This window comes from Camelus ferus, chromosome 9 (genome assembly GCF_009834535.1).
Source record: "Camelus ferus isolate YT-003-E chromosome 9, BCGSAC_Cfer_1.0, whole genome shotgun sequence".
NCBI classification, from domain to species: Eukaryota; Metazoa; Chordata; class Mammalia; order Artiodactyla; family Camelidae; genus Camelus; species Camelus ferus.
The window spans coordinates 70,459,035-70,475,161 of NC_045704.1; the positions used below are offsets into that span (position 1 = coordinate 70,459,035).

Here is a 16,127-nt window from a genome sequence, read left to right on the forward strand (position 1 = left end):
AAAACACAAATGTTCAAAGTACAGCAGAACTTCTGTAACTCTATTTTGGCATTTCTTGATTTTTCAAAAACATGGGTAGTTGCCCAAGACTCCACTGACCTCTGAAAGGCCTCGACGTGTCCAGAATGATATGTCAGCTGTGGTGTATTTAAAAAGAATACTGGTTCAGGGTCAGAACATCAGAATTTAAATTTTAACCGCCTCTTACCAGGTGTGTGGAACTGGGCACATTATTTACCCCGCCTTGTCTTCATTTTTCTCACCTGTAAAACTAAAGTCATCCTTTTAATGTTCACCCAAGGTTATTGTGAGGATTAAATGAAATAAAAAAATGATAATGTATTTTGTAACTATAAAGTAGCACACATACAGCGAAGTAAAATTCGTTAGGTACATTTCTTGCATTTATATAATTTAAATTACGTTGTCAGGGTGTGATTCTTTCCTATTTAAATTATGTGGAAACTTGACTAGTAAACAGCCTAAGAATGGAGACTTTGACCTCTTTAGACACTGTTATCAGTGGAAAATTGCTCAATAAATAGGTACCTTTGCTGGATTTACTCACTCAGACTATTCTACACACTCCCCAAGTTCAAAAACTACAAGTTAACAATTAAGCCACAATTCTCAGGAACAAAAATCCAAATAAATAATTTTTAATTATGATACATTACTTATTACAGTAAAAATTGGCATTTTCCCCTTCAAAAGCAGAAGCACCAGTCTTAGAATTTATAGTATGAATGGTATTTTAAGTGAAATAGAGCATAATATAATGTGCAAACATTATTTTAGTACAGAACATACTTTCTAAAAGTAATTTCACACACTGAAATCTGTTAGAACGGAAACAAGGTCATGCTAAATCATAAGATAAAAACCCCCATGACGTTCAAAGTCCACTTCAAATGAAACATGGTCTACTGCCAAATAAGAAGAGATATGAAAAATTAAAAAGCTAACTAGCCCCCAGTGGAGGGATTTCTTACACAAAGATGACTCGTGTAGAGGTTTCTTTTCACAGAGCCCAGGGATTCTGTGAGAAACTAAAGTGAACGTTTTATTTCAGAATGAATTTGTTCATCGGTCATCACGTTTTGCTGAACACCTACTTTGTGTGAGGCGTTGCTCTAAGTGCTGGGGACACAGAGAAGAGAAAAGACACGGTCCTGCCCTTGAGGAGCTCACAGTCTAGCGGGGGAAACAGAGACGTTGACACTGATTTTTAAATTATAAAAACGATCGGACAACTTTAGAAACGGCTTCTGTAATCAAACACACTTCGGGTGTTATGAATGGACGGTGAAGAGGGATGACGTCCAGTGCAGTGAAGGACCATCTCCTTCAATATCATGTGACTTCTGCGAAGGCGGTGATGTGGTTCTGCACAGAGAGAAGGGAATTGCAGAGTCAGAGCCCTGGGAAAACTGGCCTCATCAAAGTTTTAGTGCTTTTACAAATAATCATTAGCCGGAGATAAAACTAGCTCATAGAGGTTTAAATTGCAAAAATAAATAAATAAATAAATAAAAATAAAAATACAGCTTTAGTAGAATGAGTTGCATGTATGAGTCCATAAATTAAGCTGCTCATTATATAGTTTATTCAAGGTTCTTAATTAACCAAATAGATTATAATGTTACATTTGCCTTAGTCAAAATTAACACTGAAATGTGGAGAGATGACAGCGGCAAAGCTGGGCACGTTAATATTCTGTTCAGTGTTCATGGAATTTGATTGCTGCACGTTGGAGTTTCAGATTAATTGCTCCCTGTGAGACAGATGGCAGAGATGAGTGGTGAAATGTTCAGACTGAAATGGCATTTGCTGGTTGACAAAGATCTACTCAAACACTTCATTTCTGATGCATGACTCCAGACTGCAGACCGCAATCTCTGTGTTTACCTCAACCAGGGAATTCTTCTCAGAGACTTTTGACTTTTTTTTTTTTTTTTTAAGCAACAGAATTGTGTACAAAGAAACCATATGGGACGGCTAATATTTAAATGGTTTCAGACATGCAATCGGCCATACCAGGGCTGCTGAAATACTGCAGCAGAAAATCAATGACATAATTAATCATGTCACATGTAGGTCATGTCAAGAGCTAGCGTAAGTGTCAGCCCCAACCAGTAACAGCAGCATTACAAAGGGTTTTTTAAAACAGCGTATTCTCTGTTTTGAATATTTTTCAGAGTAGTTTTGACTCTTTAAAGACGTCATAAATAAAATTTCATGGAATGAATGCAGGCCATGAGATTTCTTCCATGTATATGAAGCTCTTTTCAAGTTAAAGTGTCTTAAATAGCTAAAACATTTTTAAAATGTGTGTGAATAAATTAAAATTCATTTTCACTGAATTGAGGCATATTAACCACAACTAGAAGGCTATCACTGATGACTGCTTATGGCATTATTTTCTAGGCTGGGCCCACTTAAACCCAGAGAAAAAACAATATTGGTAAGAATTAGTAGGGAGCAGAGCACGCTGACTTCTTCACTAACTCCTGATCCAACCTTAGAAACTTTAAGTTCCCATTTAAAAACTGCATGATGAAAATGTTGATGAATTCAGCAGCCCATCTCCAAGTTTTCTTGAGTTTTCCTTACAAAAGCACAAGTGTGACTTCAGGACAAAAAAAGATTTGTCAGAGTTACGTAACCTACTGTGACTGAATGAAAGGCCTAAGAATGGTGGAGACAGAACATCATAGTTTTATTTCCAGTGGCCCCATGGGGACTTGAAATCTGGGAACTGAGAAAATACAATGTGATATACAGTGTTTCAGTGTAAAACTGACAAAATTGTCACTCCTCTGGGCAGGATCGAGCACCTAGGAATTGCTGGGAAGATGTTAAGACATAAACTGAAGATTAATCAGTCAGTGGTGACCGGTGGGTAGAAAAAGAGTGAAGAAGTGACAGTAGAAAGAAAGGAAGGGAGATTTTAAAAAAGAGAGAAAATGAATCGTGCTTCAAAGGCCACTGGCCTAAGTATCACTGTTCCCTTAACCTAAATAATGTGTCCACAAGGCTCATTACATTTGCTAAGATGATCCTGAGTGAAGGGGACAACCATCACCTTGGCAGGAGAACTGAAATATTAAAAGACCTTAATAAAGCAAAGAAACAAAGGAACAAATCACCAATAATCAAAGCAAGGGAGAACAGACGCAGACGGAAAACTAAGTGACAGGCACAAGCTGGAGAGAGTGACAAAGAAACGTGCAGTGGCTGTAGGGAGACCACACAAATTACCACCTAAGCCTGGGCATGATGAGGGCAATGGGGTGCTCGTCATCTCTACAAGAACAGGAGGCTTAAACCGGGGCTTCCCACACAGCGAGACAAGGGCCCCTTAGAAAGCATTGGACAGATGACTCTGTGTGCTGTTGAGATCCAGGAAACTCTGGGTTCAGTCTTGGCATTTAAAAGCACATTTCAGTGGCCTGGATCTTCCCTTCACTGTCCGTAAATTCCAAATAGTATTGCCCTTTTCTTTATGCAAAGTCATTACCAGGTTAAATTCCGAGGGTAACAGTTTGTTTCCAGGCTGACTCCACTTTTAGATCCCAGGGCTCTGGGGAAATTCCTGCTTTTTCCCAATTAGCACCCTTTTGTTTTCACATCACACTGAAGTTCTAAGATGATTTTTCCTATCTGACTGGAATTAGAAGCGTTCTGCTCAGGGCTTATCATTTAAAGGTGGTCGTTGAGAGAGAAACAGATGAAATAAAACACTGAAGTGACTGTGCATAGGGAAGAGACAATTAAAGGGAGGTTTAATAGTAGTTTCTAAGTAAATGAAAGAAACACAGAGAGCACAGGGGCCATCTACTCTTTAATGTCACTGAGAGCAAATGAACCCACACCACAGAGGGAAAGAGATGGATTATTAATCTCAGCAGGCTTTAAGAAGTAAGTTGAATTCTCGTCTAGTACAGGGGTGTTTTCCCCTGAAAGAATCTAGAGAAAGGATAAGAAGGTCCTTACCATCTATAAGACTCTGTGATTCTATATTATAACAATTACCTGAATGTAAATGCAATGATTTGAAATATTCAAATCCCAGTGCAGGAAGTTATGATGTTGCTCACGTCCCCATTGACATTTTTCTCAGTAATACAAAAAAAAAAAACCAAACTAGAATTGCACTTGGTATTTTTCAGATCACCTGTCTTGAGAAATGGACTCCTTATGAAGCAAATTCGGTGACAAAGGTTTTCTTTGAATCTGGCTGATTTCCTAATATGCAACACTAAATAAATCTTATTAGTAGACGATAGTGCAAACACTCAGTAAGCAAACCAAAACTCATGCATAAAAGCTTAATTCCGAGTCACAAGAAAAAAGTGGTCATATAATTTATCAGTGCGATTGCATGCAGAGGCTCATAGTGGAGATAACAGAGCTTGAGTCCAAAGAGTTGAAGATCAGACTATGCTACATCCATTAGAAATTGTTCATTCAAGTCCACAGCAAACCAGTGAGCAAAATACTGAATCCAGTCCTTGAGTGCAGAGGTCCCATGGAACCGTAAGCATGTGTTTCTGAAAAGCAGTTTCGGCAAACACTAAGTCTCTACGCCAATTTTTGAAGCTTTAAGTTCTATGTGAAAATCTCCATTTTACTATTTATTCTAAACCTCCATTTGTATAAAATGACACTTTGTAATTTTAAAAAGTTACTTAAAAACTGTCATTTATTTATGACATGACAATTTGGTGACAACTTGCCACCTAACAAGATCTGCTACTTCTCTGAAAAAATAGAGAGAAATGCAAAAAGAGCACTTCAGGGAAGAAAACAAAAAAGTCACTAAAATTAAGGGCTATTTGGTTGAGGAATGCTAAATTCCCATTAATGGGTAAAAAAAATCAGTGAAAAAACAATATATATTTGAATGCTAAATAATAAAAATAACAATGACAACCAAAACCACCAAGTATCTGGATCCCTTTTGGTTGTAATGGAAACCTGCAGAGAAGGACGCATTGTTTTTTTTTTTTTTATATTTGCCTTAGATTTGCAACCCAACTCCAACCCCAGTGCGCTCGAGCGCACATACGTTTATTGCCTTAATTGAAGGTGTTCACAGTGGCTGAGTCCCATTATCCAGCTGAAGAGCCTTGCAAGACAGTCTTTAAAGGACGTTCCCTGTGAATTTTCTTCTTGACCATTCTCAATGGGTTGGATTCGGGACACCTACAAAATGTATTTTACACATTATTTCAGTGTTTATTTAAATATTGACTTACTTACTTGGATAAAGTACTAGGCTATTTAAAGCTCTATGCTGTTAGATTGTTAGACGGACCTGGTGCCAAGGTTGAATTGTGTTCTAGTTTCTTTCTTTCAGGATGGTTATAGACAGCTTTTGTTTTTTAACAGGAGGTTATCAGCAATCAGTTTTTATGTCCAAGTGGGATCTGTGCAAGTCATGAATTCAATGATATATGTCTTCAGCTTTGTTGGGCAGGAAGCTGTGTGGCAGCGTGGACTTCACAGTAGGGTAGTGTGAATGTCAAATGTTTGAAGGTGAGCACCGTAACAACTGAAATTTTCACATACAATTTAACCTTTCAGAGACCTAGCTTTCCCATCTGTGAAATGGAAATAATAATACCTATTTGAACGGATTTTTATTAAAATTAAATGAGATGATATGCAGAGATCCTTGTCTCTACTCAAACACACCATTACAGTTGTCTATAAAAGCCAGAGAAACAAGATAAAAAGTGAAAGAAAAGAGAGAAAGAAAAAATAAAAAAGAAATCCAGAAGTTTTAAAAATAATTGGTTGGGATTTTATAATGCTGTAGTCTACAATCTTAATATCCAAACAAACTTTAAAACCCAAGTATTTCCCAAAAGATTGGTGCAAACTCATTTGGTGGCAAAACAACAAACCTGAATTGCTGTGAGGCAATTGGTATTCTGGTTTGTGCTGCAGAAATATCCATCTTTGATTATAAAGCGCTGCCCAAGATTCTGCTTATGGAACAGAATATACAGGATCTTTCCGTAAAACATAAAATACCTCAATCCTGAAAAACACCTAGCACTAATGATTGAGGATAAGGAATTGCGGTCCTTAATAATCAACAACTCTGATGCAATATGGATGCAGCCTACATTTTATCAGGGGGCGGCAGGTAGATGGATGTCCTACTCCCAAACACTGGCCGTCTTTATTTTGCTATCTGCTTCCTTCCTGCCTTCACTATGTCTTTTGATGAGGGCAAAGTGGGCAGGAGAAGAAAGAAGAAAGAAAAGCTGTAGCGTATGAAGTGTGCGCTCCAAGACTCTACTTCATCACATGAAGTTTTCCTCCTGGTACGTTGTGAGGTTGGTGAGCATTTTAGGAAAAAAGAAATGATATTAGGTCCATCTAAGAAGAAATTATTAGAACACCTCTAACTTGAGACTGTGACACACTGCAGACCTCATGCTAAGCCATTTCTTGTTTAAAAAAGTTGGGGATGTGAAGACATAAAAGCTAAATAAGATAGAACCAGAGCTGCCTCAGGAGAGATGACATTTTTGGAACCAGTTTCCAGTGGTTCTGTTTCAACTGAGAGTTTTATATCAGCTCAGAATTTTGTTTCTTCTCAGGAATTCCCTTTCTGCTCTATTTGGAGAAAGGCTGAAAGCTACTTTCGGAGAGAATCATTTCTCCCTGGAGAAAGGAGGAATCTCTGGGTGGCCTTCTCTGATAAGCTAATTAAACCAGAGGCAGGAGAGCCTTCACCGGAGCGCGAGCTCTAGAGCTTAGGAAGTATTTCCAAGTCCCGAGGAGCCGAATAAGCCTACGGCTTTCCACGCTGGCCCTTGAGGGGCGCGGCTTCTCAGTTTGGCTGCAGGTTGGAAAGATTACTGCTGCAGCCCTAGAAATTGGAATTTAATTGCTCTGAGGTGCGGCCTGATCAGTGGGCATTTTAAAGGCTCTCCAGATTATTTCTACTGTGTAGCCAATATTAAAAATCACTGTTTCAGAAGCTCTGCAGGCCCAGCTGGATCCAGGCCAACTGCCAGTGCCACATCCCAGTCACCTAGGTGCCTGACACACTGCAGAGCCTGGCTCAAGCCCAGGCCTACTGAATCAGGTTCTTGAGCACGCATTCCAGAAGTTTGCCTTTTTTGCAAGTCCTGCAAGTGATGGATTCCATTTTACACCAGTCTGAGAACCACTGCCAAGAAGGTAGAAAGTGATTAGTTAGCAATGTAAGCATTGTCGGGTACACACAATCAATTCTTCCCTTAAAACGATCATTTTGAGGGGGATGGCATATAACTAGTGGTAGAGTGCATGCTTAGCATGCACGAGGTCCTGGGTTCGATCCCCAGTACCTCCAATAAAAATAATAAAATTAAAAAAAAAATAAACCTAATTAACTCCCCCCCAAAATAATTAAATTAAAATTTTAAAAAACTCTCATTTCTCTGGTAAATAGAGCTTTGCTTAAAAAAGCAGTAATCCTGAATGATTCTCAAAAAAAAAAAAAAATCTCTGTGTTCAAATGCTGTTGGGAAGAGCTGCACATTATATTCCTTGCTTAGAGTTTCATGGTGCATGAGGTGTTGAGAAGACCTACAACAAACCCCCATGTTTCACTTTAACTCAGTGTTTCCCAACGCACTGACGTGAAACTCCAGTCAAGACTGTTTTAATACCCCTGTGGTTATGATACTTGGCGGATGCAGGTGTCCCTGTACTCTATCAGAGTTTCTTAACTTCCCTAACTCTAATGACTTGTCCAACATGCTTTTAGCCCATATTCCCAACTATATTCTCAATCACCAACCCAACTTACCAGTTTACCTCCTGTTCTACCTTCCTCATGCTGTAGAGTTTCCTTGGCCATTGTGGAAATTTCCCAACCAATATTTGTTCATCTGCCCCAGTCCATCTTGTTTCTTCCCTATTCTATTTATATTACACTGATTCTGGATCCCACCCGAATACTCTTTAATGGCAGTGCAGGTCTTTTGCCTCTGTGCTCCTATCTCACCTGTCGAACAAAATCTTGTTGCAAGCTGGTTCCTCTACCTGAGCATTCTTCTCTCTCCTCCTCCCTTGGCTAACAGTCTTTCAGGTCTTTACTCAGAGGATGTTGCAAGCATTGCTGAGTTTGGAAAGGTCCTCCTTTATTGCTCTTCTAGCATAACTATCATCACCCTGTTCTGAACTTGCTTATAAAATTGTCTATTTAAAATCTATAAAAGTACAGACTCCTGAAACTGTAAACAAGATCTTGAGTCCTGGGGAATGTACCACAGTGCTTCTTATTTGATATCTGTTACATCTTCCATGTATCCCATAAATCTAATAACAAATAAAATTTTACTGTACATAACAAGTGATGACAAGAAAGGTAACTCATCCATAAATTGTACTCATGCCTTGTTTGATACTAGCATTTTCATCTATCTAATTGGCTTCTTATTTATTTAACTTTTTAGAATGTATTAGATTTGCTAAGCAGCCCAATGCTTGACAGAGAAGAATCAGAGGATGTAAGTAATATACCAAGTGCATGGTGAGCTCTTGTATAACTGGGAGCTGATTAAAACTCCTTATTTAGAAACTGGCCTATTTTAAGAAAGAAGAACTAATCAATAAAAATCTGGATGAGCCACATCAAGATTCAGTTCACAACCACTCAAAACCATAAGGGCCATTAGGCATGACACAGGTATTTCAGAAAAAAATGTAAAGGTAAACATACACTTACCACACAACCCAGCAATCCCATTCCTAGGTATTTATCCAAGAGATAGAAAAATATATATTCACACAAAAGCCTGTGCATAAAATTTTATATCAGCTTTATTCATAATTAGGAAAAACTGGAAGCAACCCAAATATCCTTCAGTTGGTAAATGGATTTAAAAAAAGTGGTATATCCATACAATGGAATACTACTCAGCAAGAAAAAAGAAAACTATAATGCAGGTAATAACATGAATGAATCTCAAATGCATTATACAAAGAAACAAGTCTGAAAGAAGTCCAACTCAAAAGGCTACACACTGTATGAATCCATTTATATGACATCTTAGGAAAGATAAAACCATACAAACAGAAAATAGACTAGTGGTTGCCAGGGGTTGGGGACTAAAGCAGGGGTTGACTACAAAGGGGAAAGGTGGAAACTTTCAGGATCATAGAAATGTTTTATAACTTGACTTTGGTGATGATTACATGACGGTAGGTATTTGTCAAAACTCATAAAACTATATGCTAAAAGGGAATTTTATATAATGGAAATTATGCCTTTAATAAGCCCTAATTAAAACAAAAAGGACCATTAGCCACTCCATGAATCAAGTCTAAACACCAAGTGGTGCCTAGAATTTGATTTGTCTTTTATTGAATCACTGTTTCAATATCTGATTGTCTCAGTCACAGAAAGAAAAATACAAAATAAATGTATGGGAAAGTATTCAAAAATACAAATTAAAATAAGGTACTTCATTTAGTTTTGACCTATGAAATTGGTGCAGATTATTAAGAACAATATTCTCCACTGTTGGAAATAATTCAGAATATGAATCAAACTGAAAACCTTAAGAGTACTTGTCCTCTCTTTTTCTCCCCAGCATTTCCACTTCTTTGAATATATCTTAAGTACATTATTGACTGAACTTACAAATCTATTTTAGAGATGTCGACCCTAGTATTGTTTATAAGTACGGGAAACTGGAAGTGGAAGCAGTCCTCTAGGAATAGCTCAGGTAATGGTTCATTTACAGGGATTAAAATGTTTTCAACGTAATTCTCTAATATATATAGCAATTAAAATTTTGAGCTCTGAAGTGATAAACATGGAATACAAATAAAAACTGGAAAATACAGCTCTGTATTCCAATTTCAGAACACAGACAGGTTGTGTGCCTTTGGACAAATTACTTAACCTTTTTATGTCTCTTTCTCTATAAAATAGGAATGATAAGATACATTTGAGTGATTTCTGCAAAAACTAAAGTGGTGTCTTATGTGTGACGTTCTTTGCATAATTCCAGATGCATAAGAAGCTCTCACTGAAGGTTAGCTTTTATAGTCATGGTTGAGATGATTACGGATTCACTGATCTGTGACCGTGTCCATGATATACTGTGAAGTGACAAATGCAGGCTATAGGAAGGAACGTCCAGGGGACCCTGTACCTCACACAATCCCCCCCACACACACCCATGGGGCCTCAGAGGCTATTTTAAGACAATATTTCCAATGATTTCTGTGGTAGGATGCTATTCATTTTTGTTTTGCCTAGCTAGCCAGATTTTCAAATATTAAACAATATTCATGAATCACGTGTTGTCCCTTAAACAGAAACAACAAACGAGAGTGATTGTTTCACAAGACTGTCATTGCTTATTTTCCTAGTTTTAGTCAAATGAAAACTTTACGTTTTCTTTACAAAAAAAAAAGTTCATTGTGTCATGGTGCTCTGGACTGATTCTGAAGGCCTTGACAATGCCTCTGGGATGGTCCACCCAAAGGAAACTGAGCTGAGAGAAGAGGGGGGTGAACGGGTGTGAGCCGTTTTCCATGTGTAACTAAGGATGTGTACACTGAGAATGATTTTTTTTTTAATCCATCGTTGTTCTGTTCTCTCCTTAACTAACGACTGTAGGAATCATATAACTTAAAATGCAGTCATCAACTCTACATTTATTCATAAAATGAGATGAGAGAGCTTGTCTATATTCAAAAGTAATTTACTGAAAAGATGTTTTTATAAAAGGCCTGGTAGACAAAAAAAATCTGGCTTTTCTTCTTTGTGTAGTATACTATGATATAGAAATAGCGTGGGGAAATAATGGCTATATGGCAGCACAAATAAGAAAAACGACATATGGCAAAGTAATGAGAGTATATGTGAGTTCTTCTAACTTAAAACGCTGAGGCCTATCGGAATTTTAAGCTTTCATTTTCAACTGCCTTTCTAAGCCAAATTAAATTTAACAAATGGGAACAGAGTACAGTATGTAAACACTGATTTACTTCAAATATTTTTCATAAGTGTTCAAAGCTTGGATTGAGAAAAAAAAAAAGAGCCTAAAATACAAATAGATTTAGTTCCACTAACTATTCCAATCTCTGTTCACTAATAAAGTTGTTTTGACAAGGTCCTATATAACATTTACATTACAGTCCAACAGCTCTGTAAAACAAAGATTTGCATTATAGAAAAGCAACTGACTCTTAAATAGATTGCCAGAGTTATTTGTGCACGGCGTTCTGAAACCTCAAAGGAATTTATCACAGAGAGCAGCGTGATGTATAATCATCTTTGCCTTGGCAAGGAAACACTGGATTGTTTTGCTGTTGCTTTGACACTAATGTATGCAGCCTTTTATACTATAATATTTCCTGCCACATGTGCTATGCATGACATAGACAATCTGTACAAGCTTTTAAATCTGTGAAATGTATCTGTAGAGGTACCCCATCCCGAAATAAAATTAAAATCCTACGATGGGAGTCATTATTGTTGCAGGAGGAAATTAACTTGTGTGAAGCACCTACCATGTGCTAAGTGGTTTATCTGAGATTTATTAATCCCACCTATTACTCTAGAAGGAAATCATGATTCTATCAACTTTTCAGGTAAGGAGACGAGGAGTAATTTGTCTAGTCCCACCTAGTTATAATATAGCCAAAACAAGCTCCAAATTCAGGATTGCCAGCTGCAGAAGTCCGGTCCTCCATCCCGGACATCCCCCTATCCCTCCCATTATGCCTAAATTTCAGCTCAGGCTTCACCTTGATGTCTGTGATTTTATAATCTGCAAAACCATCGAGGTAAATGTCAATGCATGTGCTTCCCTGGGTCACCGTGAATTCCCTTAGAATTTTCCTATCCATATAATTTTCCTTTACAGTTGCCATGGGAATTAAACAAAACACGGTCATTTCCATCTGTAATAGTACACACTCCTTATGACATTTTTAGATTTTTATAATTGTCTTCATTGCTTACCACGTTCGTTCAGGAGATACTTGTGTGAATCAGGGAGTGCTTTCACACCATGAGCTCCTTGGATAGTGTAGGTTGGTGGGAAGTCCCTGACCTGACGTGCAAAACTGTAATCTTGTAAATTATTCCTAGCGTTACCTTCCATTTCTCATTGGCAAGAAGGTATTACCTTTGGTTTAAATGATTAGATCACAGAAACTTAAAAAACAATGCCTCGGCTCAGACGGGGGGAAAAAAAAATCTCAAACAGCATTTCTTATACCTGGCTCTGTCCACTAAGTTATTTCAAAGTCACTTCAAATCAGCCAGCCATAAGTGCCCACAGTGGCCAGTTCTAATCGCCTTAATAAAACTAGGCAGGTAACAACTCCTGTTAGATCTACTGGAAATATTCCATTTTCTATCCAACGCCGCCCATCCTTATGTTTATTTTTAAACACTTTTGTTCCCTTGCCAGATAGTGTCCCTTTCCCTAGATTTTCTGTTCGGCATCAGTTAAGACTGACGAGGCGTCTGTGTGCATCATCTGCATGTGCAGATCGGAATGGCAGCTTTCCGCCTCGGAGCAAGAACAAGCAGGGGGCAAGAAAGAGAGAAAAAACAAAACTAGTCAGTGCTTTGCTGCTGGGATGAAGGCAGCTGGACCCAGGAGGGTCCCGGGAAGGAAGTCAGCGCAATCCCTTTCCTTTACTTATGGACAAGAGAAGTCTCTGAAGAGAGGACAGGAAAGCGCCCCAGATGAAAGGTCAGCGTGTCTCCTGAGGTGGGTGGGGCAGAGGGACGGCTGTCTTACTGACCTGCTGGCCAGCGGTCGGCCCTTTTCCACTGTAAAGCACTGGGCTAGGGAGCCCCGGCATAGACTGAGTGCGGGTGTCCCCCGCAGGTCCACTTGTTGAAACCTAGCCCTCAGTGTGATGATATTAGGAAATGGGGCTTTGGGGAGGTGATCGGATCATGATGGCAGAGTCCTTCAATGAATGGGATAAGTGTTCTTACAAGAAAGACTCTAGAGAGCTCCCTCACCCCTGCTGCCGTGTGAGGACACAGGGAGAAGGTGGCCATCTACAACCAGGAAGCGGGCCCTCGCTACAGACTGAATCCGCCAGCGCCTCGATCTTGGGTATCCCAGCCTCCGAGGCTATTTCTAAGCCACTCAGTCTGCAGTATTCTGTCGTAGCAGCCTGGACGGACAACTCCTCTGCTCAGAATCAGCATCTGATCAGTGACAGTGGCGTAACATGGCTGCACTGTGGTCCAGTCCAAGTCACTGTTACCATTTACCTGGAGTTTTACAGCGGCCTCTCAGATTGGCTTTTGTTTTGTCTTGTTTTGCTGCAATTTATTCTCCATTCTAAACATGCCATCTCCTTCCTTACACTCCTTAAAGGCTCCCCCTTGCTTACAGGGTAAGAACCAACTTCACAGTGTTGCATAAAAGACACTTCGTGCATTTTCATCAAACATGGCAGAGAACACTTTTCTATATACTTCCTCTTCATTTACATTTGATCTCTAATGACTTGCCTATTCAGGAACCTTGCCCATTTTTCAATGAGGATTTTTAACAGACATCGGCCCATTGGCAAGTGTGTCATTTAAATCTTACATTTTGTCATTGGCCTTTTAAAATTATTTTAAAGTACTCCTGATAACTTTTATTTTTCAAAAATGCTTGAACCTAACTTTTTCTAGTTAGCAGTGCAAGAATGAAATAGTAATATTGAGTTCCTCCTTTACAAAAATCTCCACATTACCATACTTGGGTAATTTTGTTGATATTGTCTAAGATTTCTCTTCCATCCTGCCACTGTTGTGTTAATTTGCTTTGTTATGTATCTTCTCTTCAAATGAATTTTATAATTTTGCACTGTTCCCGCTACTTTATTTACCACAGTCAATTCTAATTAATTCTATATTTAAATAGTTCCTGTACCTCCTGCCAATCCACTTATATGATGACTCTTCTCAATGTCAGAGCTCTAGACGTTGGCGATTTACTCAGTTAGTTGGTAAACATCTTCTGGTACCTTTCATGAGTAATATAATTCCTGAACTCTTACATGTACAGTATTTTATGGTTATCTTAATACTTAAATGACCTTTTGGGTGGGAAGAGAATTCTTACGTCACAAAAATTTTCACTGAAAATTCGGAAGACGTTACTCCACTCTGTTCTGGCATCTCATGCTGTTGAGGGAGAAGTCTCAGGCTAGCATGCTGTTAGTCTTGGGGTGTAAGTTTTGTGTGTATTAGCTTCCACCAGGTATACTATGTTACAACCTCAGAAGCTCCGCTGGATCCCAACAACAAATGTGTGTTCCTCCCTCATGCTCCGTGGTGGTTGTCAGGTTCCATGAATCTGCTCCAGGCTACAGTCTGGGTGTTGGTTTGCTTCCCACAGCTTCCCATTTGGGGACCCTGGGCTGGCAGAGAAGCCCCCTTCTGGAACGTGGCCTTCTCTCTTCTTCTTCTTCTTCTCAAGAGCAACAGGGTTGGCAGAAGCTCCGGATGACTCTACGAGTTTCCAGTTGATGGGCTGTATGTCAGGTTCATTCATGTGTCACTGGCCAAGCCCGAAGTACCTGGAGCAGGAGGGACACTCGGCCTAAGGAAGGGAGTGGTTAATAACTGGGAGCATTAATAGCACCAACCACAATATTTGTAGAGTTCTTTCTTGCAGTATTGAAATTAGAAAATTTCACTGAGAAGTATGTATCTAAATTCTAGCATATACTTTAATTTTACCTGGTATTCTCTTAACCCTTCTAGCCTAAAGATTCAGATATTTATGGAATTTACCTGAATATTGCCAAAGCTCCACTTGTTCTCTTTTTAGGATCTACAATGATTTGCATGTTAGATTTCTGCAGTATGTTCTTTGTATCTGTCATCTTTACTCAGATCAGTTTTATTCTCTTGTTCTTTTACTATATATGCTGGAACCTGTCCTTACCATGACTGGTTTGACTTTCCCCACTGTGGACTTAGTTCTTTATGGTTTCTAGTATTGGCTTTCATCTTGCCATGACATTATTTGCTATCTTACATTAGTTTCCTAATTGTGCCATTGCTCCAGCTCGCTTTCATCTCTCATTTCACACATCTTCTTTCATTTCCTTGACAGTGGAAAGGAGATGCTATCATAAATTTAATCAAATTCTTGTAGTTAATCTTCTTTTCCCCTCAAAAACAGATTCTGACTCTTAAAATATGTCTCTCTTAACGTGTCCTGAAATCATTTTAAAGGATTTAAGTAATTGTCCAGATTATTTATACTTGAATCAGAGTAGATTCAGCTCAGTTTATCTTCCTAAAAGGAGTTGGGGAAGAGTCGTCAAAGATCCCCTCACCGCTTGCAGGAATCGTCAGGGAATCCTTCACTTGGCTCTGGAGCTGAAGAGCTGGAGGATGTAGTTTTATAATCTTGTTTGGATGATTTACCAGCCTGAGTGGCGAGTGGGGGCAGTAGCTGAGGCCATGGGCATTTCCAGGAAGACCACTTTATTTCTGCACAGTTTCATTTCTAAGGTTGTTGAAATATCAGGATTGCTATTCTGTTCAGCTTAACGTCTACTGCAAGAAAATGGTGTAGTCCTTGCAGGCAGACTTTTTTATTCTCTAAAATAAAGGTAACTCCTCATCCCGTTTATGATACTCATTCAGCTGAGAAAAGGGTTCCTTCACCTGACGCATACCCATATTAATGAGAAGCCTGATCAGAGGAGAGTCTGTTGCTCTCTTCTGAAGGCTTTCTTTTGGTGTGTATTTGCCTATTTGCTAATCCTGATGGTCCAAGGTGCTGAATTGAGCTCTAAATAGAATAGACTCCTTGTTCTAACAGAGGTTGCTCCTATCTCTTATCCTCACTCTTCGAAATTTGGGGATATTACTGGGATCATATAAGATTTTAGCCACTTCTGCACCATTGAACTTTTTATTGGCAAAGAAAAATTTTTATTGTCCTTTGGTGACATCCTTCAAACTGGATCTATTTATACTATATCTAGTAGACATGCCTAAAATGTTACTGTATCTAGTTTTCACTCTCAGTGACACAGCTGTTAAGCCATTAATTCTACTTTACTGCTGCCAATAAAGGAGAGTAAAGCTAATGAATATGTAAATGTTTCCATCTCCA

General features: G+C 38.8%; 1 protein-coding gene across 9 annotated transcripts in view; it reads right to left on the reverse strand.

The window, feature by feature from the left end:
• Positions 1–643: 643 nt before the first annotated feature.
• PLPPR5 (phospholipid phosphatase related 5) overlaps positions 644–16,127 on the reverse strand; it is a 102,681-nt gene continuing 87,197 nt past the window's right edge. For 3 of the 9 annotated variants that reach the window (XM_032487165.1, XM_032487172.1, XM_032487164.1), the window contains 2 exons: positions 5,072–5,208; positions 644–1,386 (listed from right to left, as the gene is read on the reverse strand). In XM_032487165.1, the coding sequence (XP_032343056.1) occupies positions 5,074–5,208 (135 nt within the window). In that variant the 3' untranslated portion in view covers positions 644–1,386; positions 5,072–5,073. Of the gene's footprint in view, positions 1,387–5,071; positions 5,209–8,904; positions 14,595–16,127 lie in introns of those variants that run through there. The other 6 variants (XM_032487170.1, XM_032487167.1, XM_032487171.1 and 3 more) reach the window with 3 other exon arrangements.